Below are 27,735 nucleotides of genomic sequence, written 5' to 3' on the forward strand. Positions count from 1 at the left end.
TAATTTGTACTTAGGCAATAATTTCGCTTGCGTTGGGTCTGCGTTCATGCGTCAACTTGTGAACTATAATTTTATTATTAGCGTCAAACGTCTTGTGGCCATAAAATATGACGTTTCATGTGATATTTTTTGTTGGAGGTTGTTGTATTCATATGAACATATATTTTTCGAGTGTGTTAATTACAGTAACACATTTTATTCATTCGGCTTTGCTAGCAAAATTTAATTTCACATTTTCGTACCTTTTCCTTAATTTCTTTTAATTCGTAGCGAAAGTATAAAATGCCACAGGAAATTGTGCTTCACCAGATTCAATGTAATGTTGTGGAAATATGTATATTAAAGTGTCGACGAATAAAATCTATTTGGCTAAGATTGACCTTACGAATGAGTTTGTAAGAGACGGTGTAATTAAAAGTAGGTTCAAGTATGAAAATTCATTTTTTTTTGTTATCACTGACATTCTTATTAAACTGAGTACCTATTACTTAGAACAAGATTATACATGGTTGTATAACTGCTCTTGTTTTGATGACATATTATAATAATTATATGATAATAATCATAATAGTAATAATATAGAAGTTATGTGGATTTCTAAAATGAAAAGATATGAAATTTGATTCAGAAACCGATTGCTAAATCTATCAAATGTAGCGTCGCGTCCAATATTTAAATTCCTATATAATTTCCCTAAGAATGTATGGTATAGCCACAGATATTAGAACATTACATTGAAGGTATACTTTCCTCACATTTTCCCGTAAGTCTGTTCCGTCCTTTCCACAGTAAACTGATGTTTTTATCTGTGGTTTTTTCTATACATTCTGTTTAGTGTATAGACACACGTCAAATTTATTCTAAATTCGAATAGAAAATAAACGTACGTCTTTTGTAATATCTGCCAAAAGTGAAAAGTACAAGAAAAAATACTTCAATAAAAACAAATTTAACTGTACAAATTTCGGTGGACTCTAGCAAAACGGATGGTGTAGTAATGTTTATCGAAGTGTAAGCTGTGTTAAGAGTAGGAGTCATGGTTCTGGTATTGAATATTTAAATTTAGTGACTTTGTATATATACCTACCTAAAGTTTCTGAAGTGAGAACATGGGTGATAAGAAGAAGGACGGAGAGAAGAAAGGGCCGGAGACGTCAGCATTCGTGAAGGATTTCATAGCTGGTGGTGTGTCTGCGGCTGTGTCAAAGACTGCAGTGGCTCCTATCGAGCGGGTTAAGTTGATTCTTCAGGTGCAACATGTCAGCAAACAGATTTCGGCTGACCAACGGTATAAAGGTAAAGGCGATGCAGGGATACTTTAGGTCAGAATTTACGCAAAATGTGTAGTCTCTTGTTTTGAATGGTTGTTTGTCCGTATTGAATGCCACAATTACAATGCAATTTAATTTATCATTGTCTACATTAGTCCGCCCATTCTCAAAACTTATTGCGTTGATTACGTTCGCCTTACAAAACTAACCACGTATTTTTCTTTCTCTTGAAATTATAACTCTTGTGAATTTTATAAAATACTTTATTGGTTATTAATAAGGTTATTAGTGTTCAATAAATATCTTAATGTGATAGACAAGCCAGTTTGTCTACTGTTTGTTATACTAGTAATAAAATAGACCTGGAAGCAGAGGAATTGGGGACTAAATTTTTACAAATATCTAAAAAATAATGTATAAAATAATGTAATGATAAGGATTATTGAATTTACGAAATAAAACATGTAAGTACTACTTATTTAATACAGTTACTATTAATTCAGTTTCATAATTTTCCATTACAGGCTAAGCCTTGCTAACGATCAAGAATTTCCCTATATATTTCAACTTTTTTATTTCCATAGTTTTGTGTGGCGACATTAAAACAAACTTTATTAAATTATATTTTGGGAGAAAATTATACCACCCACTATTTCAAATTGCATCGTGATAATGAGAGGAGGTCTTCATGCAACAGTGGGGCGCTATATATAGGCCTGTAAGCAAAATCATAGAAACTAGTGGTATTTAGATTAATAGAGGAGTAGTTATTATTTCAAACAAATTGTTATCGTGATAATTGTATCTACTTATTACAAATAGTGTTTAGCGAAACACATTTATTTTTAAATTTTGGAGGAGTTTTAGGAATCTGTAGAATAGGTACTATCGAATTCGATAATTTTCATTTGTACGCACAGCTACAGAATGGAAGCCAATTTATTTAGGTAGTCTTCTTTTGAAGTATTTTATTATTTTCGCAATCATAATACGAATTTTCTCGCACGATGGTCGTCTTTTTGATTCCAGGTATCGTGGACGCCTTCATCCGTATCCCAAAGGAACAGGGCATAGGGTCGTTCTGGCGAGGGAACCTGGCCAACGTGATCAGATACTTCCCAACACAGGCCCTCAACTTTGCGTTTAAAGATGTGTACAAGGGTGTGTTTCTGGAAGGCGTAAACAAAAACACACAGTTTTGGAGATACTTCGCTGGTAACTTGGCGTCGGGAGGGGCTGCCGGAGCCACCTCGCTGTGCTTCGTCTATCCTTTGGACTTTGCTAGAACCAGGTGATGAATTATTAGTTAATAGTATTAATTTTTGTTGCATTTTAAACTAATTGTTTATGGATGAAAATTCATATGTTGGCTGTTTGATCAGGTAAAAAATTCAATTCAGGCAAAACATGATAATATTGTCAATTTAATTCATTACTTTTATTTAATTACGTCCCTTTTTTACTGAAAGTGTCCAAGGTTTTTGGAATTTCGGTTGTGGTTTAATGGCCGGCCGCTCGCCCGCCTGGTGACAACCCTCTTGTATATACTTAGCTTAGTCGCTTCGTACGATATCCATGGGAGAACATGATAGTTCATATTCTAACCATCGCAACATGCACCAAATCTTCTTGGCTTATATAAAACTTATTACAGATTAGCGGCTGACGTGGGTAAAGGTAAAGAGAAAGAGTTTAACGGCTTGATACATTGCCTAACGAAGACATTGGCGTCTGATGGTCCAATGGGTCTGTACCGTGGTTTCCTGGTGTCGGTCCAGGGTATAATTATCTACCGCGCGACGTATTTTGGCTTCTACGACACGGCGCGGGGCATGTTGCCCGACCCCAAGAATACTCCGCTATTGATCACTTGGCTTATTGCTCAGGTTAGTTGCAGTATACATTGTACACTATCGCCATAGATTAATGCGAACTTTGTTTTTTTTATAGCCGGCATAAGGTTTGAAATGAAACTACGTTAGGCGGCCACCCTGGTTAGGTTCTGCGTGTCTGATGCTTGGTTTCTGACTTGTTTAACGGCAGTTTTCAACCAATTGCGTGATTCGAATAGCGATATCGAATAAATAAACTGCCATTAAAAAACTCAGAAACCGGGCGTTAGTCGCAAATCCGAAAAAAAAATGCAAAAGTGTGAATTAAGTACTTCATCTTTTTCGTATGTACTATTTGTGACTGAGAAGACTGACATTAATGTTTAAAAAAGGAATGTTATTACACGCGTCACACATATTAATTCATCCACAGCACACTCGTTGTAATATGAACTCTAACCATAAGGATAATAGACGCTTATAATAATGGTAAATCCCTGGTTTTCAAACGTAAGTGTACGTGTAACGTCTACTAAAAGTGTGTGCTGACTCGACTTCCTATATGATTTACACACGGAAACTAGGGGCTGTTGACCGATGAAAAGGCAGGTTTTAAGTAGCTATTTGTTTACAGTCCGTGACGACTCTGGCCGGTATAACATCGTATCCTCTGGACACGGTGCGTCGACGCATGATGATGCAGTCGGGGCGACCAGTCAATGAGCGCCTGTACAAGAGCACAGCCCACTGCTGGGCTGTGATACTCAAAACCGAGGGCCCTGGGGCCTTCTTCAAAGGGGCCTTCTCGAACGTGCTCAGGGGAACCGGAGGCGCGTTCGTGCTAGTTTTATACGACGAAATCAAGAAAGTTCTTTGATTTACTTAGTGCAGATAGTCTTAACATCCACACAGTCCTGTGTCGTGTCAATAACTGACGTCTAGTGTCAATTTACCATTGTGTAGATAAATTTATTAACCAATCGTAGTGTTTATTTAGGTAGTGTGAATTTGAATTTGTACAAATACATGTTTTAATATGCTTTTTGCCCATTCAATGTTTGGACTCGTAAAATGGAATTGCGTACTGCTGTTGTGGCTGCCGGCCGGACTGTGTGCGCTGTTTAGTAAGTTCGTAATAGTTGAACTGTGCAAGTTTGTGATACTCCTGTGCGTTATGTCCATTCTAGTGCCTTTTAATTGGCGTGAATTAAATTTTTATAGTGTTGTCTACATTAAGAAGGTCACTATATGCCTCTGTTTCGTTATATTATATTATTTATTCCCTTTTGCTCAAAGCATTTTTATTTGTTGACTTTTTTTCTATTCTTTTATATTTGGACTACGGGACAAAACGGGAAAAAAATGGCTGCTGTTTTTTGTGATGGTAGCATATTAGGAGCACGGCTAGAGTCGTGTGTACTATAGCAGTCATTGTCGGGAAAATTCATATTTTATTAATTAAAATTTAATTATATCATGAAAGTTGTGAGGGACCATTGTCAAATATGAAATCAGTTTAATGACTAGAGGTGGCTTAATAGCTTGTTTTTTGTTGAACAGTTGTTAAATTGAAAAAATCTTGTGTGCTAATAAAAGTAAGTTTTAAACATATTACAATTTTCGTTGAAAAAAGTTGCTAACATATTTGTAGCAGAATTTAATTTACTGATAGTTTAAAATGTTATTTTTACGACATTGAATTTTTGAACAAATTCAATGAACATTCCTTCGTACTTTGCAGGTTTGGCTTGGCAGGACTATCTGAATAATAATAATATCAAACAGACCTACACAACATCAAAACCCCCACGCGAGCCTCTCAAAGGATCGGCCTAGGTGCCGTGTATTGTTACGGAGAAACATTAATAATATTGTCGTTATGATATGTTGTGAATATTTTAACTTATGCAAATGAATTAAATTATTAAATTACTCAGGTATACTTAAAAGTTCTGATATTATATACATTTTACAATTATTCGCTTCTATTATATATAAAAAAAACTATTATACATATTTTACACAGCCTCATTCCATTGTTTGTTACAATTGAGAAATATATGTTTTCTTCTTTTGAAGTGGTAACGTGTACACTGCTTTTGAAAATGCCCGACTTCACATGACTGAACTGAAGTGACTACTATGTTGCAGTGTTCAAATAAAAGTACTTAAGTACTACTTAAAATAGTGTACAGTTATTTGAATCATGTATTCCGTTGGAGAGAGTTAAAATTACATATGCTAAAAAGAAAAAATGGAAATCTAAAGGAATACTGATTGCAAGTAAAAATAAAAGATTAATGCATAAAGAGATAATTAAAACAAATGATGTCCAACTTAATGGATGGTACAAAAAATATTGTTCACTATTAAAATCAATTATTCGCAAATCTAAACAAAACCAAAACATTAAATTTATAAAAGAATATGATAATAAAAATAAAGGTGTATATACCTTAATACCTTATCTTATTCAAACTGAAGCTTAAGGCTTGGTTATTAGACCATGTGTTTTATAATTTGGATGAATACTATGAGTATAATACTCGTACCTTACGAGAATAAATTGGTATGTATTCCATAAATAATTATATCGTGTGCAAAGACAAAAAGTTGTTCAAACAGTTTAATTTGTAAGTACTGCACGTATCCATATATAGAAATGTATGTGTTATAAGTGTAACATAACGCTAATATTGCATGCCTGAAAGGGTAAACTGTTGAAACTATTGTATTGTATGTGCCACACCTTGTACTACACAGTTACTGCAATAAAGATATTTGAGTTTGAGTTCAGGGATCTGCGCCCCTTCCACCACTGCAATATGCACATTCTGTGCATGGAAATACATTGTCGGAAACATGTCGGAAAGTATCGGTATGTAAGAATGTATCGGTGAAAACCGTACAAAAATCCATCCTGTAGTTGTTGAGGTTGAGTTTATTGCTTTCATACAGACAGACTTTATTTTTATAAAATGTAAGGTTAAGCATAATAATTAGGGTGCTCGGGCAATTTTTTGAAGATTTCATTTTTCTGGACGTACACGACGTATTTATACTTTACGTTAAAGCTTTTATGTTTACAAAAACAACAATGTTTTTTAAATTTTATTTCAGAATGTATGATTATTTCAAAAGAAGTTATTGCTTGCTATTCTTATTAGGTTTCTTGCTTCTGACATCGAAGTCACATTCTCATGCTTTCTACCATAACCAATACAGTACAGCAGTGTCGTAACTATATAGCGTTGATAAAAACACCCCTTTTTTATCATGGTATCAGTTTTAACGACGACGCCGCAAAATATCCACCTTCTCTCATATTCCCAAGTCCAACCAAACCTCATTTAACTTGGTCCAAACCAGACCTTATCTAATTTGGTGCTTAAGGAAGTTTGGGCTGTTTCTCTACTAAGTAAAGCAACCTCCGTGCACTTAATAATTTGTGCATTTTTTTACTAAATATCACGGAGAATATTCTCTTACGTGGGTGATGGTGTTTTAGTGGTGTAATTTCTACCATATTCTTATTTTCTTCGTAAAATGTTTTCAAATACTGGAAATCTTCAAACTTCAAACATTTTTTATTTTGTTAGCGTTCTTTGCTCCTTTGCTTTGCTTTTATCAGTCAGGCCGACATAGATGAAAGTGTTAGGTAAAGTAACATATTTCGTACGCTCTGGATCTACTTGATGTCGCAAAGTAAGGCGACTCCCCGAAGAGTCCAGTGTCTTGGGTTAGCGTCAGTCTCGAAGTCTATGGAGCCTATGTATTTGGCATCGGTTCGCTGAGGCTTCCTATACATTGGGCACTCGTAGAGCCTGGGATCCTTCCCAGCTGTGGTGTTGATTGCGAATATGTAGATCACAGGCATTTGTTCGTACAAAACTTTAGGTTTGGATTCTATCAGCTTTCCAGTCTTCCTGTCTAGAGATGCTCCTGAAAGTAGAATTATTAAATTAATTATTATATAATTAATAGGAGAAATTTCGACACAGTATTGTAACTTATCAAATGGACCTGTTAGAGTTGGGACAAGTAATCATAATAAGGTAAATGTAATAAGATTTATTTTGATTCAAAATTCAGTTGGTTCTTTTTATGTGGCAACCTATTAAATAGTACTCTAATCATCTTTGCGTAGAACTAATGTTATGAATGTCAGTGTTCGTCTAATTTTTTCAAAATTTATCTTCGTGCTTGGGTACGAAGATTAATTTTGAAAAAATTGCTTACTTTATAATGTGGATAGAGTTTTTTGTTGTGTTTGTGTGGATCTTCTTACCTTCAAGAAACAGCCCGTAAACGTAGACGCCCTCAGCAGGCCCTTCATGGACGTCCTCGCGGTTGAACTTGGTGATGTGGTTTTGAAGCACTACGGAATCCAGCGCCCAGCCCTTGTGGCCGCGCGTCACTTCCTGTTGATTAAAAAGTAATTATCAATCCATCAATACTGGAACGACAGTTTATTTCTGGTACGAATAAAGATTCTTAAAAGGCCGAAGCCTACATTGATCTGTACAGTTCACAGTACACAGTGCATGTACAGGGGTACGAAAAGGTTCTTGAAAGGCCGGAAGAAAGGGAGGTTCTTCTGAAGAATTATTTTCCTAGCCTACATGCTGGGATTCCCATAAACTCTTTGGTAATTGAGACAGGCTGAAAGATGGAAGCTACGTGTATCATTTGAGTTTGACATGGCGAAAACACCATTATAAATTTAGAAAATGAAATTAAAAGTGGTTTTTTTCTTGCCTGTCTCATTCCTGTGAGAAACCCCTGTGGGTTGAAAAAGCCAGTCATCCAGAAGGTGGTGGGACGCCCGTTCTTTAGCCAGACTCTATACTGCTGCTCTCGCTCCAATAGCTCCGTGTACCAGAATCCTAGCGTCGCTGACTCCCAGGATACCTGTGACCAACGTTTTCATTTAGGTGCTTTCAGTGATAAACTACAGTAAAAACCAAGTAAAAATAGGTACGTGTAGTAGTTGTAGGTGTTCGAAATTATCTTAGCCAACAATACGGGAAATTAAGACAAATTTGACCATTCGTATGTCAACAATGAGATAACGAATGTTAGTTATTTCATTGTTATAACACACACTGAACCGTGTTTCATATATCATTATAATAAATTCACCTTGAGCCAGTTTTGTGGGATTCTGGCGTCGTACATGGCGTCGAGCGACTCCCGTAGACCTTGGCTCATTACGATGGTGCCGTCTATCGCCAGTTTTAGGTCGCACAGCGTCGATTGCACTGTCTTTATCACTTTTTGAATTCGGTCGATCTCTTGTCTGAAATTTGGTTAAACATTTTTTGGGTTTCGAAAATGATATTGAAAATGGGATCAATCTTTTAAAACTATAATTACCTTAAAAAGATATTCATGGGCAGAAATGCGCCCATTTTCGCAAGGGCTTCTTTAATTTCAAAACTAACGTACTGCTTCGGTAGTTTTTCCAGCATGTCCTCTGCCAAACGATAGACGATGCTCTCTCTCGTCTCGCCTCCCTGACTGCCGCCCTCCTTCGGCTGCACGCTTAAGATCGTGTCCAGAATATCCTTTGCACTGTTTATTTGATAGGTTATATCTGCATTTCCGTGCAGACCAAATACCTCCGGCGTATCAGTCAAAGGCAACTGGTTGATGTAATCCACGTAACCTTGCAGATTCCGAGTAATAGGTACTTTATAACCCTTGTAAAATTCAAATCCGGGCCTCAGGAGAACGTCGCAGAACCAGACGTTGGTGAAAGTGGTCAGCAGACGCTTGTCGAAGTCGTCCGTGACACGACCACCGTATTGGACCTCACCGAGCATATAGCAGACGGTCGGCCACGATATGCCCTTCTTAGGGTCTATTTCGTCCAGGTGGTTTTGTACAAACTGCACGCACGCGGCGTAATCAGCCTGGTTAAATTCGTAGGGGATGTTCCATCCTAGAGGCCCGAACTTTCTTCGTTCTTGGACTATCGTATGCAAAAATGCTACGGCATATAAAAGTGGTGGCCATTGCGTTAATGATGAATAGTCCAAAAAGTCTTGAGTGATGTTTTGATAAGTTCTCTTCATGCTGGCTCGTATTCCTTGAGGTGGTTCATTAGTGAATTTGATGGCCATTTGCAGTAAGCCTATAGGAAATTCTGTGTGCACTTCGGTGGTGAGCCAGAGTCGGAAGGATTCCTGGATGTGTTCCGTTTCTATGAGGGCGTCCATGGCTTCCACGCAGAAAGGCAGTGATAGGTGTATATTTTGCAAAAGAACCCAACCACCCTCATTCATCGAGTCCGAGATCATCTTACGAGCAACAATTTCTTGCCCTTGTCCCATGGAGACTGCCTTCAAAACTGCAACAATTGTCAAGTTTTTGTGAAGCGAAGGAAATGGCCTTAATGGGTTAAAATTATCAGTACAATACAATCTAACACGTGTTAAAAGAATGAAAGTTGAGTAACTGGTGTTTGATATATTTACCTATCTCCTTGGATTTTGCTAGGGCTGCGATCTGAGCAGATGGATCAGAGCCTATAGACAGTATGCAAATTAAAGGGGTTCGAGGTTCTGATTCTTCCCACGTTGTTTCCAAATTCAGAATACACCCTTCTCCGTACTCTGGACCGAGAGAGTCTATAGGAAAAATAACACTTTTGAAAGACATTTAAATAATATTGTATATGTTGTTCCTCTGCCTCTATATATCTTGCACATATTTAATTGTATTATGATATCTGACTATATTATTTTAAAGGTGACAAAGTAACGAGCACCTCTCAAGAGAGGTAGCTCCATAGAACGAACGAATTGGCTTGGGTTCTAGAACCATCCTGTAGGAAATGGGTTTCTAGAATGTTTACCTTGTAAACATGAAATACAAATATCTTTATTTACTTATGTACAGTTAACAGCACATCAAGTTATCCTGGATGAACCTCTATGGCGCGGTAATAGCGGCGAGTTTGCAATGAATTTGCGTAGGTTGATCTGCTGTTGACTGTACCCACTAATCGGAGTTCTATCATAGCGCCAGTCACTGTGTATAGTCATATACATTGATGCCCCGGAATCAATGTGCCAAGAACTGTCATTGTTTTCTGAAGCACTCAGCAAAGCAAAGTAGTAGTAATTATCGCTTTGTTTCTTTTTATTTCTACAATATTTATCAATATGCCTATACAAAGTAACTTTAATAGTACATTGTTCCCCGAAGAAAACAAAGTAACGGATTGCAACGAGCCCGAGACGTAGTCGAGGGCGTTAATCACTCGAGTTGAAAATCGTACCTTCTTCTGATAATGAAATAAGAATATTTTACCTTTAAAATGTTTATTACAGCTTGTGCACTCATCAAATATCCCAAAAGTATTATTTTGAAAGAAACTACATGATGATTTTTAAGTTAAAACTTTATTTTTAATTAAAAAATGAGGCGCCTTTGCGTCACCAGTGTCATTTAACTAAGAAGCGTTTGGACGAATCCAAAAATGTGCGATTTCCAATGTTTTTAAAAAATATGTAGTAGATTTCGAAAAAAATTAAATGCGTCTTTTTATCAGATGACTACATAACATGTGCATGACATACGTACCAACAATATACTTTCTAGCTTGTGAAAGTGTTCTATCAGGGCTCCAGGACCTGATCAATAGTAGTTTACGAAAGACATCGAGGCTGTCGTTGTACCCGCTTGGGAGTACCTCCTCCTCGGGCCGCGCTTTCTCGTACCAGACCCGCCACTCCTTTTCGTTTGATGATATCTAAAAAGACAATATTATAAAGCTTTCCTTACTATTTTCCGTAAAAGTGTTATCAAACCAAATTAAATTTAAAATCATTAAAGCTAAAGCCAAAACAACCAACGAAACACGGGTAGGCAAATTAATGTAATGTCAACATACCCTTTGTAGTACATCGGAAAAATTCTTAAGTTTGCTAATTTCAACTAAATTTAGCCAAGTGATATCCAGAATCCATCTGAACGGTTTAGGAGTGACAGCATTCAGGTCGAGGGAGGCGCCACCCTTAACGAACGCCATAAACTCGTCGTGAGAGATCAAGCCTCGATGGCAGTCGATTTTCATAGCCAACATTAAAGTAAATAAGGCCTTGTGCCTTTCATATAAACTGCGCAATGTAAAAGCCCACACCTCATGTGTCAAATATTTTAGAATTATATCAATTCTCTCTTCTGTATCATTGCTTTTTGTTGATTTAGTTATAGAATTGTCGAATATGGTCAAAAATTGTTTCAACGAGTTTTGATACATTATATTCACATTACTCATTTCGACGATCAAAAAGTATAGTATAGAGCCTCGTCCGGCTACAGCTCTAAATTCTTCACGAGCTTTAATAATTTTCTTTTCTGTAACTTCTGCTACTTTTAGCTTCTCGTTGACTTCTTCAGCTGTTGTTTTAGTTATTTGTAGCACTTGAATTAGAGCTTCATCATCTACCAAAGATCCTTCTGACGAAGTCAGACGACAGAGTAAATTGCTTTCAAGTTCTTTCATACTTCTTTGATTTTTCATCACCGATTCAAATAGAGCAACGCGTTCTTCTTCTAAATCAGATTTCTCCATAAGTATAACGCGACCTAATAATTGATCCTCAAGACCTCGCATCGTTACAGTAAAATCAATGATTGATGTTTTTGCGCTTATTTCTGGCGAATATGCAGGATTTGGGAGTTTCGTTGTGATGTATAACATAAAACCAGGCATGACGTCGCATTCCTTGTCTCCTACGATCACTTTTTCAATCGAACCCGACTTTATAAAGTTCTTCTCCAATACATTGTCGATAACTGGGTCCAGCTCCACTCCTACATCTTCTATTAAAAGTGGTCTGCCTAAAGACAGGCTGTCTTCGAGGTGACTACGAAAATATTTATGATTCAATGATGTAATTTGAAGTTCATTTGCACTTTCCTTATTCTTTATCCAATTTTTGCCTTGACTTTGTGGATCAACCAGGAGTGGATAGGAACTAGCTTTTGTCACAATTAGTGCGTTTTGCACGGACAAATCATCGTTGGGGAGACCTTGTAAAGTCCATTCAGAAATAGTAGCGCTTTCTACTAACATGTTCGTTATATTCAAATTGTTTGTAACAGGTATTTCCTTCTTTTTAAGAATCCCCATCCATGTATCCAACAAATTATTTCTGAATTCTTGATTGTACGGACCACAATATGATAAGAATCCGGTAGCAAGGACCACGTCTCCAACTAGACGCCCGAGCTGTTCTTTGAAATCTTTGCTCTGTTGCGTCCACCTGATCTTTTCTCCTCCCAATCCATTAATCAGCGCTGTAGCGGCCGTCATTTTCCTTAGACAAACGTTAAGTGCATCCGTGAGCTGTTGTTTCTCAGACACAGCAGACTCATATTGTTCTTTTACCTTACGTAATGACATTTCTCTTTCTTCTAGCTGACGTTCCGCTGACGCGAGGTCTTCCATGGCTACCTAAGGTTTGAAAATAATTAGTACCAGTTTTATGTAAATTCTTATTATTTTCAATAAAATATTATCCTAATATTATAAATGCGAAAGTAAGTTGTTTATTTGTTACCTCTTCACGCTCTATCTGCTCAACGAATCTTCTTGAAATTTACAAATAATGTAGTTTAAAGTATGTTGAAGAATCCCAGAAAAATAACTTTACGCGTGGAAATTTTACGCTCGTAAACCAGCGGGTAACAGCTAGTTTAATATAAAATTTTATAAATTTCGTTGGCTTGATTGTTTGCTTGAGGAGACATAGGGCACTTTTCATCCATTCATTGGTTTTATATCAGAAAATCTGACCAGGTTTTTCTGAGACAAAGCAAGTTATCACAAAAAAAAAACCTCAACTATTTTGTACAATTTAAGATATGTTGTTACCTTTAATCTAGCTTCTTGCAGTAACAAATTGGCTTTCAGTGGAAGCACTTCCTTGTTTACGCTATGGAAGAACGCCATGGCTTTGGTCCAAGAGAGAAGGCCGGCTACATCACCGCAGACTCTCTTCGCTGTGTCCATGTTGTAGTCTTCCATCTCGAAGTACGGTACCAAATGCTCCACCATCTCATTGTTGATGATATCTTTTGGGTAGTTTTGAAGTTGTAATAAGAAGGTGGTGCTCGCCATCATCTGATTTATTTGACATTATTTAGGTCCTTCGCTACTTCGCTCTTCTACGAGACTACCACTCTTAAGAGCCGTGACGCTTTAAGAGTAGTAGAGAGTAGAGACAGTAAGACAGTAAGAGTTAAGAGAGTAGAGACTACTACTATTAAGAGCCGTAAGGCTTTAAGAGTAGTAGTCTCGTAAGTGTTACAAAGTCAAAATATACGTGTGGTACGAGAGCACATTAGGCACGGTTGAAAGGAATTTGCAAAGATGCGGTATGGTGGCGATTTATATTAGAAACTGCGTTGTTGTTCTTTTCTTTCCTTGTTTTTTGTATTAAGATTAGTTGCACTCGTACTACGTACATATATATCTTCTTTTACTTTTATACGGGAAGGATATCTGTCTGTTTTTATTCTTCTAGTTTTGTTAATGATTATAAATTAATCCGCCAATGATTTTAGACAGGTTGACTTTTGTTACCATTTCACTTCCTTATCTAATTAGAGTTTTTTGCATATTCTAAGTATTATAATGTTACTATATAGTATTTTGTGTTACTTTACATTTTCTTACTACTATTTTACTTAATAGGTGTCAGTATTATCTAATAGGAAGTGCATGTCTGAGATCTATTGTTGTTTATGGTTTCAAGAATTAAAATCACTCTGTGAATACCGTTCTCTCGTTTTATTAAAAGAACATGTTTATTATTGTTTACCTTCAAAGATTCTGGCCAAGATGGTTTAGGACATGGTGCCGCTGTATCTGGAATAAGAGGATGTAATCGTCTTTGAAACAGTATCAGTACGCAGTCCATAATCCTCATGATTAAATGAGGTGGTCTGCCCAGCTTTCTTACTGTAGCTATATGCGCTGGTTTTATAGTATTTAGAGCTGATTCAGCTTCTTCTAGTGCTGGCTTTGCAGCTTCTAACTTCATTTCAGCCTTTTGTTTTTCTTCGGCAATATAAGCCACTAACGCCTCCGCTTTTTCTTTTACTATCTGCACCTGATTCTTTACAATTTCCGCCTGCATTGCTCGTTCCGTAACTGTTGTCAGCACTCTATCTGCTTTTTCAGAAGCCAGAGCTAAATCTTGTTCCATCACTGACAAATCTTTCTTTAATACTTCGACAGCTATCGAAGCTTCGCGTAATTTTTCCAACCCTGTATCCATTCGCAAAGCTCCGTCACCTAATTCGTTCTCTTTCATGTGGTAAATATTTTTATACCCTGCAATGAAATTAAGATAGGACTTTGGGGTCACATGTGATGAACGACGGAACCTTTGGAAATACTCAGTGGACACCTTTGATACCACATCTTGTATAGTTCCTAGGACGGTTACCAATTCTTTTTTAACTTCTTTGGTACATTCGATTTCAAATTCTGCGAGAAAATGATCAGCTACTGAAACTAGGGCGTCTTTTGGCCAAGGTTGGAACCAGTCAATCGTACAACCAGAAATGAGGGCTGGAAAACGCATAGCGCGATATCTGAATGCTTCACTAACCTGAAATTGAACAATGAGTTTAAATATGTGAAATCATACAAATCATTAATCCCCGAGAAATCATCGACTAAATTAAATTTAAGTAAGCCAAATAGATCTTTAATTTGGCTTACTTTAATTTTTATTTTATATTCATATGATTGACTAATACTTACCGGAGAAAAACATAAAACGACATGCAAATTTTGACAAGTTCTGTTCAAGAAATATTCCATCACAAGCTCAGTTGTTAGGGTTCTCTTTTGATTCTCGCGCTTCATAATCGGTGTTAACTCTGTGATGATTTCCTGCTGCTCGTCTTTGGTGAACAGATTTGATATCACTCCAGAAGATAATATATTATTTAAATATTCGAGAAAGCCTTCCTCTTTTATGTCCAAATCAGTAAATATGAATGTCGTCCCTTTACCTTGGACTCCACAGGATCTATACAAAAGTTTCAAATCTTCTAAAAAGTTTCCTACATTGTATGATCTCGTTAATGCGATTTGGAACGATCTGTATCCGGCTATAAAGGTGGACAGTTTGGTCAAAGATTGCTTGCCAGAGCCTCCTACACCTACAAGCATGACGTTTCCTCTCGGATGCCTTATAACCCTGGAAATTTTCACTAAATGGTACATGGCGTCGGGGAAGAAAACGAGATCCATGCCTGAACCGCGAACCATTTCATTATATTGTGCGAGAAACATTTCTAAACGTTCCCGCAATTCAGCATAGTCGAACACAGGTTCGTATACTTTAGGAAGTTCCATATCTGCGTCTTCACCTTCTTCACCAGTAGGCTCTGGAGCATCTCTGCAATATTGACATGTATTAATCATAAATTTAAATCCAATTAACATGACAGAGTTGTAAAATGCTTACAAACCTCATAAAATCAACAAAAACTGGGTCCTGTTCCATCATCTTTTTATAATCTTTACCTAACCTTTCCTCCACTATATCATACAGTGCCTTACTAAACCAATCCTTATCCGCTTGATGTGTAAATCGATCTGAGAAAACTCTCAAACACTCGTGTTTCCACAATAACATGAGACATTTCTCCGACTCGATCACGTTGGATAAAGTGCCCACCAAGCCTTGCCAAACTCTCGATAAATCTCGCAAAGAAAATACATAGTGAAACTTTGCCGGCGTCGGCAGCAAGTTCTGCCGTGTCCTCATCCACAGTTCTCTGGTCAAGGGAATCACCTTTTTAATAAGAGCTCTCACGTCCGCAGCAAATCCACGCTTAGAATTGTAATGACCTTCTCCTATTACTTTGAAAATTTTGTCAATAGCTTCATTGTTGGGTAGAGGACAGTTGAAGATAGCAAACTGACGTTTTAGTCGACCAGGTATGTCATTTCTGCCTCCACCTTAAAATTAAAATAATTTATTATTTATAAGCTGTTCCATAAAATAACTGTTGATTTGTTTCAAAATACATTACCTGGCTGCCCCATAGCTCCTAAAAATTGAATATCTATAATAGTTGTAAAATCACCCGGTTTCTCCAAACTATAAAAGCCACCTTGGCTCATGACTTGTCTCACGATTTCATTCGTAATTTGATCACCCCACTCGTTGATTTGTGGCAAATTTATGTCGTCAATAAAGACCAGCATTTTCTTTCCTCCTGGCGGCCCAAAGGTCATACCGCTCCTCTTTTCCACGTAGCTCTCTATAGTTTTTTGGAACTGGTACGGACTTGTAGCCGAGGAGAAATTGAATGACCGACCTAAGAAATGTTCTGGGTTCGTATTTTTCATGTAAGCCTTCATCATTACAGTTTTAGCTGAACCTTGTTCACCGAGTAATAATACCGCTTTTCCTTGTTTGGCAATACTGTGTATCAGGTAATTGATTCTCACATTATCTACGATTGGGACGAGTATAGTTGAGTAATCTGGAGTAGCCGTATCTGGATATTGGTAATTTGTCAGCAAATCATCCCATAGTTCCCATTTACCGGGATGCTTAACATAAAAGTCAAATACTGTAGATGGTTTATTGTTCGGATGTTTCGGCACATCCAGAATATTGGAGAAGTTTTTCTTGATGTATGTGTCCAATCGGGTTCGGTCATTTGTTTCTAATAATGATCCAAAACCCCAAAATAGTGTGAACACGTAAATTTTGTGTAAATGCTCAGGAGTGAAGAGAACGATTTCCTCTTTATTTTCTTTTTCTTCCTCATCGTCCACGTCACCATTGACTGACTTAGACGCAGAGGGATCCTCGGGCTCCACAATCTGTGGTGGTACTAGGCCCTCTAGGAGACTCAGCATTTGTAATATGATGTTACTTTGAAGCACTTTCATTGTAAATATAAGATTCTGAGTACACCAGGTGTAAATTAAAGGAAATGTTTCCTCGAACAAAGAGGTAAAAACCTCGACTTCCCCGTCGGAACGCGATTTTAGCCAACCTCGTAGAACTAGAACATAGAAGACAATTTTATTAATATTTTTGGCAGTTCAAAAACGATTGCAGCTGGGCAATATTTACCTGGCTCCCAGTCTAAACCGGATGCGCTCATATAAACCATCCCATTTCTGGAGACGGTAGCAGGGGATGCGTTGTCAATGTTTTCTGGTTCAAATATAATTTTGGATGTCGGGGACATAGTGAGACGGTCTCCGTTAGCCAGCGTTAGAGTCTTGTTATCATCTAATACTGAGTTTAAATTCTCTATCCATATACTGTCGACTGGGCCATCTAGGACAAGCCAGATATGCTCTCCAGTTTTTATCTTGAGAGTTTTTCGCCACAGCGCGGAAAATATTCCATCAGTCCAGTCGTTAGTAGCTACATCTAATCGCCCAAACATTTGTGCAGCTGTAATTGATTTAGGATTCATTCTCATTTCTCTGAAAGTAATAGCCGCTTTTTATTATTATTCGATATCGTTAACCTTATCCACACTGATTCATTATAAAGATAATCGTAACTATTGCATTGGTTATACGATACGAAACTTTGCCTTATGTCATTGATACCTTGGTGGATGGGACGTGCGTGCATTAGTTGCGTCCCAAACTAATACACGCACTTGTGCGGATATCCTGGCGGCGGATACCCGGGAATGCTTAAAGACCCAAAAGTATAGTTGTCACGGTGCCCAACACGAATTTTTATGGCTTTTGGTGTCGAGACTTTAGGTTCTTGGGGCAGAGGCGCACGGGGGTTATACAGAGAGCACAGCAAACAGCTAAGGGAGGCAACAGGCGACCCTCGCTTAGGTAGCTTTCTCGCACAGGGAATTTCAGATCAAATCATTCAAATATTAAAAGGTCAAATGGTACTGTCACAGGCACGTTAAATTTTATAAATATCAAATAGTAATTTCTCATGAATTGGCTATTGGCTTTCCATTGCAATTCAGCGCGGCAATGCTGTCTGTGAGATGGGCATTTTGCCTAGGGGTCATTTTTAAGTTTTTCATGTAAATTAATATAATTTTATTTATTTATTTAATTTTCGGGGGTTTGCTACTTATCTTATTACTTACATTATAAATTATTTTCTGTGTATTTAAAGTAATTCGTATATACTATACTTTTGTATAGAAAATAAATGACTGGTACGTTATTTGTTTTCATAGGTGCTTTAGTATGGTTCGTCATTAACTTTGTTTTAGCCGCGTTAAATAATAAGCCCACTTTTAATAATATAAGTTGGTGAAACATGTGTTCCAGAGTTTTTCGATAAACGTTCAACAACGTAAAATCAGTCCGTAGTGAATAATTATTAAAATCGACCGAAACATTGACTGAATGCCGTTAGCATGTGACGTCATTTAGGTTCAGCCGTCCAGTGATCTAATATGAAAATCTAATTATTTATTAATAATTTATTAGAAAATTCATAAATAATTTTACAAGTTTGGGCTCAATTGGCTTAAAATGTAGTTTCTTATGACCTAACAACAGTCTGATTTTAATAAAAGACTACTCAAAAATACCTATGAGGGTTTTCCGTCTCAGTTAGGGCGTTCATCAGGGTGTGTATGCAGGTAGTCTTGCCTGCCCCGGGTGGACCTAGTGTCATGATCCCGTGACGAACACGCTGTGTTTCGTACAACTGTAGGGAAAAAATGTTTTGTCAAGAACACAATGACCTTATAACAACACTTTATCATCTTGTAATATATCTAACTGTTAGATGTAATTTCAGAAAATCAACATTGATGCACTTTTACATAGTATATTCAATGATTGATGAATATTTTTTATGTAATATTTATTTGGTATCCAATAAGACCTCAATCATTCTAAAACAAATCAACTAGAAATCGTCGCAATACATAACTCTTTTAATATCGTCACAACGTTTTTAAACCAGTTTAGAACCAGTTCTATCTAGTTGTGACGATATTAAAAAAGTTATGTATACATTGAATAATATATATACCCAAAGTACTGGCACTTATGCTCACCTGAATAATTTTCAAAACCCATGGTGGGTGAAAAATTAATCCTGTCATCTCGACTTGCTTCTGTATACTTTCTTCCAGCTCCGCATAGGAAGTCTTTTCGAGGGCCTGGTTGGGAAAGAGATCGGCGACGAGCGATATAAACAGCGGCTCATCCTCGTCTATTAATTTGGACAAGTTCATATCCCGAAGGACTCTCATCACGATGGTACTCTCGGTGTCTTCGAAGTTTACTCGCTTTACAGCACCCAAAGTGCGGAGGACTGAGAGGATGTTACGGAGGCCAAAGTCGTAATGAACCTAGAAGAAATTTATTTCATATTCGATTCGGTTTTGAAGAATTTTAGTTAAGAAATTAATAAGCATTTTATATTTCTTTGTCCCGGATAGCAGCCCTTACCCGACGATTTTAATGGAAAGGATCGTTTTGTGTGTCATCACAGTACATACCTCCACCGGTATTTTCAACTTCTGTAACGCGTATCGTTAGAATATCAGTTGAAGTGTGAGTGTTGCCAGGGCATTATACTTAACCTTTTATTGTCTTTGATGTTAAAAATTGTAATTGTCTATGGTGTAACTATCTTTTGGTTTTGTGTGCGCGCCGCTATTATTGAAAAATGGCATCCTTTTGGAAAAATAATATAATTAGCGATAAGTAAGCTTTGTTGTTAATGTTAAATGAGCGTAAATCAAATCGAAAGAAGGGTTTAATAATATTCTCCTGACGAAGCAGTGAAGTAAGCATCACTTACAAAGAAAATGCTAAAACTCAAAAACGTGAGAATTCTACCATTTTCAAAATTTATAGTTTACCTGCTTGGTAAGCTGTTCCTCGCACAGCTTGTATAGGGTGTAGAACTTTCTCGCGAGCGTGATATTTTCGAGGAAGCCGCAGGAAGCCAGCTTCACTCGAATGATGATCTGCCGATCTGGTACCATCATAGCAACGGTGCGAAACTGGATCTTTAAGTTCTCCGGCAGCTCTTTGCGGCCGGCGTACCCGGGATTCTGTTTTTAATATTGATCAAGGGTTTTAACTGTTACACCTTAACTAAAGTAACACTTCTATATCAGGTCGTCAATAATTTCTGGATTTCAATTCACCTGATACGCCACATTGGATGAAGACATAACATTTGTCAAATTATCTTAAAACTTGGTGTCTGCAATTGGCGCTTCAGGATTGAGTGATTTTTTGATGTGACAAATATATATAAATAACAAATATATAAAGTAAAATACCTTTGACTTACATATAAAATGGAAAAAATATTGGTTCTACAAAAAACCTTAAGTGATTGTACTAATGTACATTAAAAGTAAACGGTCGCGTCGGAGACCGCAAAATTGAAAATCAGAAGTCAAAATCACCTATTCGACTCGACGAAGAATACTTATTGTTCGTTACGGAACTAATAGGTAGTTAAAATAAAATACTTGGAGCTAAGAATTAGATAATTATATATTTTACAACAAACTATATATTTTATAGATACATTCACACTATAAAATAACTTTGAGTCTAATGCACCAACATTAAACTTTAGATTTGTAGACTTTATTTGGATTCCGCCTCCAATTGTTTTGCTTGCTATTCCATTCGACGTTAATTGGACGAATTTTTGCGGTATTTGAGCTAGCAGCATTCTCAAGGAGCGGCGCAACAGTAGTTTTCTGCTTTTTTGGGTTGACGTTTGGTCAAACACCTGCGCACCAGCGCTCCGCTTTTTCCTACGCGGTGTTCTTGATGTCTAGAACGTTCTAGACTCTAGGGCTCATTCAGTTACTAATATAGTTGGTAATAAAACCACATATTTAAACAAATATAATGCAGAGTGTATTTTTAGGACAAGACGACATACTTATATATTTTATTTTTAAAGAGAATTCAGGATTATATGTTTATATCGAGTACAAAATTAAACTTACAGCACGTCCCCTAAATCTTGAACGACTTCCAGCATATCATCAACAAATGACTGGTGCTTCCAAGTAGGTAATGCTTTCGTGAGCACATCAACATTGATCTGTTCTGTAGGTAAATATGACAACTCAATGACTTCATTGTCAATAGCCTCATGAATATAGTGATATCTGATATCTACATGTTTCGACGCTTTATGGATTAATGGCAAGCTTCGCTGCAAAATGATTATCGCTATATACTGTTACAGTGTTATTCTAACCTGTCAACTCTGTAAGAATAGCACCGCCTATCTGGCTGCTTCTGACAAAGCTATATATTCCACAACTCGTGGTATCAAAAATAACTACACAACCGTTCTTAATTAATTGACAGATATAAGATTAACAGAAAGGTTAGGTACATACAACACATTAGTCAATGTCGCGTTGTCCGGTAATCTAACGCTACCATTATCTGCACACTGCAGTTTCTCTCCACTGGCAATGATGATAACCAACCGGAACCAGTCCGGACTGGTTTTATCTGCAATGGCACACATAAAGATGCAGTTGAGGTTTTAGAGCTGCCAAGTTATTTTTGATAATTAATGAATTGGAACTCTCTATTTTTAAACTTGGACAACTGCCTCTAGTAAAGGCCCGTGGTTCCATTAGTCGGACGCAGCGGTTGGACCACTGCCACGGACTGAATACAACCACCACGAAATTTAATGTCTGTCAACAAATCGCCCCTGCCAGTGAACTTTTTGTCGCGCCTGACTCAATGTATCACGAAGATTCTGACTCCGCACTAGTACTAAATGCTGTCAACGCCAAATTTCCTGAAAAATCTTTTTCGATCCGACAGACTTTCTTCAGAGGTCCTTTCTGTCTGCATTTCAACAAGATATCGAGGACAAAATGAGACCTACAATAGTTATCGGACGAAGGACCGCTAAAAGTGGACGATAAGTGTCCAGCTGATTCAAAATATGTTCAGCGTGAGGAAAATTGCCTGAATCTTGTATCGACAGATAACAACCGTATAAAAATAACTATACTAACGAGGTTTTAAGCCAGTGTGGATATCGCCAACAAAGGTGTAAAGGCGGGGAACGATTGGCAGGAGGGGCGTTATGGCCTATCAGGTTAAGTTATAAATACGTGAACTTTGCCAAAGGAAGCTCTTCAACCCTCAAAATATATTTTCACACATATTTTCAACTTTTTATTTCTCTAACTTTTGGGTTTATACGTATAATATCTGTATATGCGTGTTTTGCAAATATATTATAGCCATTTGGTTCTATACCAAAGGAGGCATTTTAAACTGATCAGAACAGAGCAAACCATTGTGATGAATATGCCAAACTCCGGGCACATTTCTGAGGTGTCGCCATCGGTGAAGATAAAGGTCTTCTTCTTCTCCTTCTTCGCTGATAACACGACGGCCACCTGCTGGGCCGCCACCGACAGCACCGGCAGCTCGATGCGGTTGAATTCGTCGAAGCAGCCCCAAGAGCCGGACTGGGCTAGGCCTTTATAGATTCGGCCTAGGCCCCTTTAAAAACAACGACTGTTTAAAATTGAGTCAGTAAAAATTGATGATTTTGTTGTGGGACAGGTGATCGGTTCATAGTTATTGACTGACTGTTGGAATAGTTCCTTCCCAAATTTTCTCTGAATCAAATCATTCATCAAACGTGGGAGAAAAGGAAGATGAAGAACTTCTTTGACAATTGATTTGTTAAAATAATGTTTAGTTAAATATATTAAAATCTGTGATTTTTCCGGAGCACCATACTATCCCGGAGTACATTTAATAGGTTAAAATGTAATTTGGATCCTCATTTACATTTGTTCATCATTTCAATTTTCAAAATTTTTGCATACATAATTTTTCCTTTATTAAAAAACATTGAACTAATATCACAACCCGTAAACGCATGAAAGAATAGAATATGTTTTTTACATTTTGTTAGAGATTTGTCTAAACTTTTCAATGAATATATTACCTGTAGTCCATTTGGTCGGAGCAATTGAATACGACAACGTACTTGGCGAGTGTCTTGCCCATGTCTTTGACGGTCTCCGTCTTCCCCGTGCCGGCGGGCCCGCACGGGGCTCCGCCCATGCTCATTGCCAGGGCTTGTGCTAGTGTGATGTAGCACCTGGAAACGATAATGTTATCCATATTCATATTATTTATTACCCAACCACCTGTTACAATGATATTAAAGTAATTACAATTGCGTATAACTTAGTCTCCTGTAAAAGGTGACTAAGTTATAAGCACTAATTGTAATGACTTTAAGATCCTTCCAATATAGTAACTTAGTCACCTGTAACTAAGTTATAAGCACTAATTGCAATTACTTTAAGATCCTTCCAATATAGTAACTTAGTCACCTGTAACTTAGTCACCTGTAACTAAGTTATAAGCACTAATTGCAATTACTTTAAGATCCTTCCAATATAGTAACTTAGTCACCTGTAACTTAGTCACCTGTAAAAGGTGACTAAGTTATAAGCACTAATTGTAATTACTTTAAGATCCTTCCAATATAGTAACTTAGTCACCTGTAACTTAGTCACCTGTAAAAGGTGACTAAGTTATAAGCACTAATTGTAATTACTTTAAGATCCTTCCAATATAGTAACTTAGTCACCTGTAACTTAGGCACCTGTAAAAGGTGACTAAGATACTATATTGGAAGGAATACAAATCATACTAGTAGTTTCTTCACAAGTAGGACTCACAACTACCTGAATAGTGCTGCAGATGACTGTCAGCAGGTGCAGTCATAATTAGCACGTCTTTCAAGTCGTCTTGTGGAAAAGCAACATTTTCAACATGTATATGTTGAAAATGTTGCTTTTATCAGGCACGCGATTTCCGTGCTGCACTGCATTAGTTTTTTCCGGGATGAAAGACTATAATTTCCCATACTTCAAAAATATTTATAACAATAAAACAGGAATAAATCATAGCGTTAAAACTAAAATACAAATATATTAAAGTTTTTCGATAAATATGATGGATTGTATTTTGAAATACCTGTCAGTCAGCGGTGTGATAACCAGTCTCTCGGTACAACCCAGGTATTCGTTCTGGTAGGTGAACGTGACATCAGTGACCGAGATCCACGTCTTGTCCGCATCCTCTTTGAAGTAGAACCGGCATTGCTTCAGCCACTCGAAGTCTGTTGCAGATCGCACGTTGAGACGACACTGGTTTAACAAGAAATTTTGTCACGCCTCCAGATTTATTATATAAATATCTGAGTAATAAAGATTTGAATCATCAAAACTAATTCAAGAGTACAATTAATAATTATGCTTCTGTAGTTGTAAGTCAAAAACATTCAGCTGATATTGATATTGTACTTCTATTTAGAGTAACAAAGATACGTCTTTCGTTTGAGTTTTTTGTATCTTCAATTTTATTTGTCCTTACCAACATATCGAATATGTCCCTCTGATGCACATGAATCGTGATGAGGGTTTCAAACTTAATGCGCTCTATTTTGAGCAGGTCTCTCGTCGTCTGGTCGATGAGGGTGTTCAGCAACTCCAGGAACTTGTTGTTGGTTTCCATCATGATCTTCTTGTCCTGCCGTGCCTGCATCAGGGCCAGCTCTCCATCCCGGGTCCATATTATTTGGATGCCGAGCAGACCCACCTAATGAAGAAACCATATCTTGGCAATCCCTTAATAAAGACGTGTATTCCGCTAGGCTGGAAATATTAAGAATTAGCTGTTTACCCGCGGCTTCGCCCGCTTAAATGCCCTTGGGCACAGTTTTTTCTTCATATTAAAATGGAATTGGGATAGTTTGAATAAAATATCCATAGCGCATTTAAAATACACACAGCGCCATCTATAGTGTTTTTTATTGCAAAATTATAAAACGTGCATTTAGCGCCACCTGTAATAGAATACAGGTTTTTCTTAAATCCCACGGGAACAATTATTTTTTCCGGGATGAAAGGTACCGCTTGTTCTTCTCCATACTCTTACAATTACATTAATACTCGTATATAGGCGAAATTTCAAGAAGATTGGTTAAATAGATAACGCGCGAAGCGGTAACAAAGAAACAAATTTACTTCCGCATTTACAATATTAGTTAGGATATTAACGCATCATATTAATGCAAATAATCATAATTAATAAATCACCTTAGATCACTTATTCCATTTAAATACTCATGTATTTAAGAAGATATCTTAGGTGGCATTCGTTTTGTTTTCTAGCTTGTAGTGTCTCTATGTTATATTTTGTCTACAATAGTAGTCGCTACTTGCGTTGATTTTTTTGGATGCTAAGTTTAACAGTAATATTAGCTTTATCTGTAATCAACGCAAACATACAAATTCAAAATACCTGTGCGGGCATTTTGTCTAGAAACATAAGCAGGTTGAAGGCGGGGTCGTTGATGAAAGCGACGGCGTTCCTGATAATGGCGTGGAGGCTGCCCTGTGCAGACTGCAATAGTGACGTCAGCCACGTCTCTACCGACCCCTCCGCTCGCACGGGCCGCTCCAGTTGTATCTCCTCACCTTCCGACGACTTGATTCCGATCATCTTGTTGTATTCTTAAAAAAATTATAACTCAATATTGATAGATACCTACGTAGAAATCTGAAGAAATACAAATGTAAAGGATGGTATGGCGATCTATTCCTTTTTCTTCCCATTATGCAAACTTTGTAACACCTATATCGCCTGGTGATGGACAGTGAGAAGTTTGTGGAACTGACGGCCAACCTCCACTACATAATAGAGAGGCACTACAAGAAGAAGAAGACACTTTCTAAAGATCAATAATGATTTATAAATTGGGACTGGCATTTTTCGTCTTGCCATTAATAATGATATAAAGAAAAACAACATTTTTTGATTGTACGTAACATTTATGTATTACAGTGTGTAGACAGACGCGAGTGTCCGGTTCAAACATGGCGATGACCGGATAGAAAAAAAAGAAAGAAAGATATTTAAGAATAAAATGATGTATTTTAGACGTATTTGCGATCAAAATCCAACCTCTCAGATTAAGGTAAACAAATTCTAAAAATTCTCTCTTAGCAAAATGTTTTATAACATTTTTAGCAGAATGTTTGGAATATCAAACAACGATTCGGTACGCGAAAGGGTTAATTAGCAATGTTTGTTTATTCCTTAATTAATGCTTCCGTTATCAAGATTTTATACTTACTCTTAATGATCTGCTAAGATAAAACATACAAAAACAAAAATAATTCGCTTGGAAAATATATTCTCGTTGTATTTTCGATATTGACAAAATAAATTTTGCTTTACTACTCCTAAAACCACCGTCTTCAAAACCTCTTGTGGAATACGTTAGTACTACCTAGGTCGAATACAGGCTAAAATGTAAAAAAAAACCTCGTATGGATATTTAATGTTGTACCTAAATATGTAAAATGTTGATTTTGACTATGTGATGACCTTTGTAGCCTAGTCATCAGTAAATATGAGAATGCTTAAAATTGTTTATTTTCAGACAATGTAATGTTAATTAAACGATCGTTTTCACTTACCTATGTCATGAAATTTAACGTAGCGAGTGTTGTCAAATATAGACAGCAAGTGGTTCTGAATAGTGTGCGAATCGGACGCTTGTCCTAATATCTCAAGCAATGCCGGGTCTGAGACGAAGAAAAATCTCGGGAACATTGTTCTTTTCTTCTCCAAATAACCGCTGAGACTCTTCTGGCAAAGTTCTAGTTGTTCTTGCAAATGGGGCAGTAGTTGCCTCAGGAGATCGTCTCCAACACAACAGGAGACTACGCCAGGCGTCTCGTGTGCTCTTTGCATGATTTTCTGCCAAGATTTGTCAATTTTAGAAAATCTCTTTGCTTCTTTGGGTAGCTGTTTCGCGATGTCACCGCCCACGAAGACGGCTTCAAGGTACACCCACATGTTTTGAACAAGCAACCAACGTTCTAGTATCTCGTTAGTGCTTTGCAAGTCGTAAAGCCATTGTTGTATTTGTTTTCTGAATGGTGCATTGTATCTGCGAAGGTAAAAACAAAAATGTTGCAAATTGCCATTGCGACAGTTTACCAAGAAAGTGACTTATTCGTTTTCTGTCAACATAGTGCGAGGTTAATTTTAGTCACAATGTCGGAACATTGGAAACACAAAACACTCAATATAATAAAATGACAAATATAAGATTAAAAAAAAAAACATTAATTGCTCACTGATATCGGTGACGCATTATTACCGATTGAAACAGATGATCGACGATGATAAATAATAGGATTGAACTGATAACCTACCGATTAGATAGCAAAGAGCCGAGTATCATGAGGCTGTCTTCCAGCGCGCCGATGGTTTCGGCCGTGGTGTCGCCTCTGAGGAGCAGCTCCCCACGATTGTTGAACGTCTGAAAGGTCAGCTCGTGGACTGACCACTCGTTGGTAACTTGTCGCAGCTTGCCTTCAATGTCCTTCTCTTTCATCGCTGATATGCAAATATCCTAAAACATGTTTTACATAGGTAACTCAAATACAGCCGCCAGTGACAACTATACTATTAAATGGTAGTGTTTAATTAGATCCTGCGCGCGCACTACACAGAGAATATTTTGAATATAAGAGAATGTTTTCTATATATTTTACAATATATTTTATAT

The 27,735-nt window shown here is 37.2% G+C and overlaps 2 protein-coding genes across 2 annotated transcripts in view; one reads left to right on the forward strand and one right to left on the reverse strand.

The window, feature by feature from the left end:
- The first annotated feature begins 874 nt into the window (after positions 1-874).
- LOC128682792 (ADP,ATP carrier protein-like) lies at positions 875-4,392 on the forward strand. Its single transcript, XM_053767645.1, has 4 exons — positions 875-1,296; positions 2,301-2,562; positions 2,926-3,157; positions 3,738-4,392. Exons 1-4 carry the CDS (start codon positions 1,110-1,112, stop codon positions 3,978-3,980), a joined length of 924 nt encoding a protein of 307 aa, XP_053623620.1. The 5' UTR covers positions 875-1,109; the 3' UTR covers positions 3,981-4,392.
- Positions 4,393-6,174: 1,782 nt separating this feature from the next.
- Dhc1 (Dynein heavy chain 1) overlaps positions 6,175-27,735 on the reverse strand; it is a 46,122-nt gene continuing 24,561 nt past the window's right edge. Inside the window, exons 26-49 of the mRNA XM_064437026.1 lie at positions 27,380-27,579; positions 26,636-27,111; positions 25,455-25,666; positions 24,525-24,749; positions 24,126-24,298; positions 23,083-23,238; positions 22,418-22,628; positions 19,976-20,170; positions 19,163-19,459; positions 18,689-18,807; positions 17,233-17,594; positions 16,175-17,161; positions 15,608-16,100; positions 14,892-15,534; positions 13,942-14,736; positions 12,993-13,241; positions 11,004-12,572; positions 10,694-10,862; positions 9,583-9,735; positions 8,480-9,455; positions 8,246-8,402; positions 7,862-8,014; positions 7,392-7,524; positions 6,175-7,045 (exon numbers count right to left, since the gene is read on the reverse strand). Coding sequence (XP_064293096.1) covers positions 6,792-7,045; positions 7,392-7,524; positions 7,862-8,014; positions 8,246-8,402; positions 8,480-9,455; positions 9,583-9,735; positions 10,694-10,862; positions 11,004-12,572; positions 12,993-13,241; positions 13,942-14,736; positions 14,892-15,534; positions 15,608-16,100; positions 16,175-17,161; positions 17,233-17,594; positions 18,689-18,807; positions 19,163-19,459; positions 19,976-20,170; positions 22,418-22,628; positions 23,083-23,238; positions 24,126-24,298; positions 24,525-24,749; positions 25,455-25,666; positions 26,636-27,111; positions 27,380-27,579 — 9,357 coding nt within the window. The 3' untranslated portion in view covers positions 6,175-6,791. The remainder of the gene's footprint in view (positions 7,046-7,391; positions 7,525-7,861; positions 8,015-8,245; positions 8,403-8,479; positions 9,456-9,582; positions 9,736-10,693; positions 10,863-11,003; positions 12,573-12,992; positions 13,242-13,941; positions 14,737-14,891; positions 15,535-15,607; positions 16,101-16,174; positions 17,162-17,232; positions 17,595-18,688; positions 18,808-19,162; positions 19,460-19,975; positions 20,171-22,417; positions 22,629-23,082; positions 23,239-24,125; positions 24,299-24,524; positions 24,750-25,454; positions 25,667-26,635; positions 27,112-27,379; positions 27,580-27,735) is intronic.

The sequence above is a fragment of the Plodia interpunctella genome, chromosome Z (genome assembly GCF_027563975.2).
Source record: "Plodia interpunctella isolate USDA-ARS_2022_Savannah chromosome Z, ilPloInte3.2, whole genome shotgun sequence".
Classification (NCBI taxonomy): domain Eukaryota; kingdom Metazoa; phylum Arthropoda; class Insecta; order Lepidoptera; family Pyralidae; genus Plodia; species Plodia interpunctella.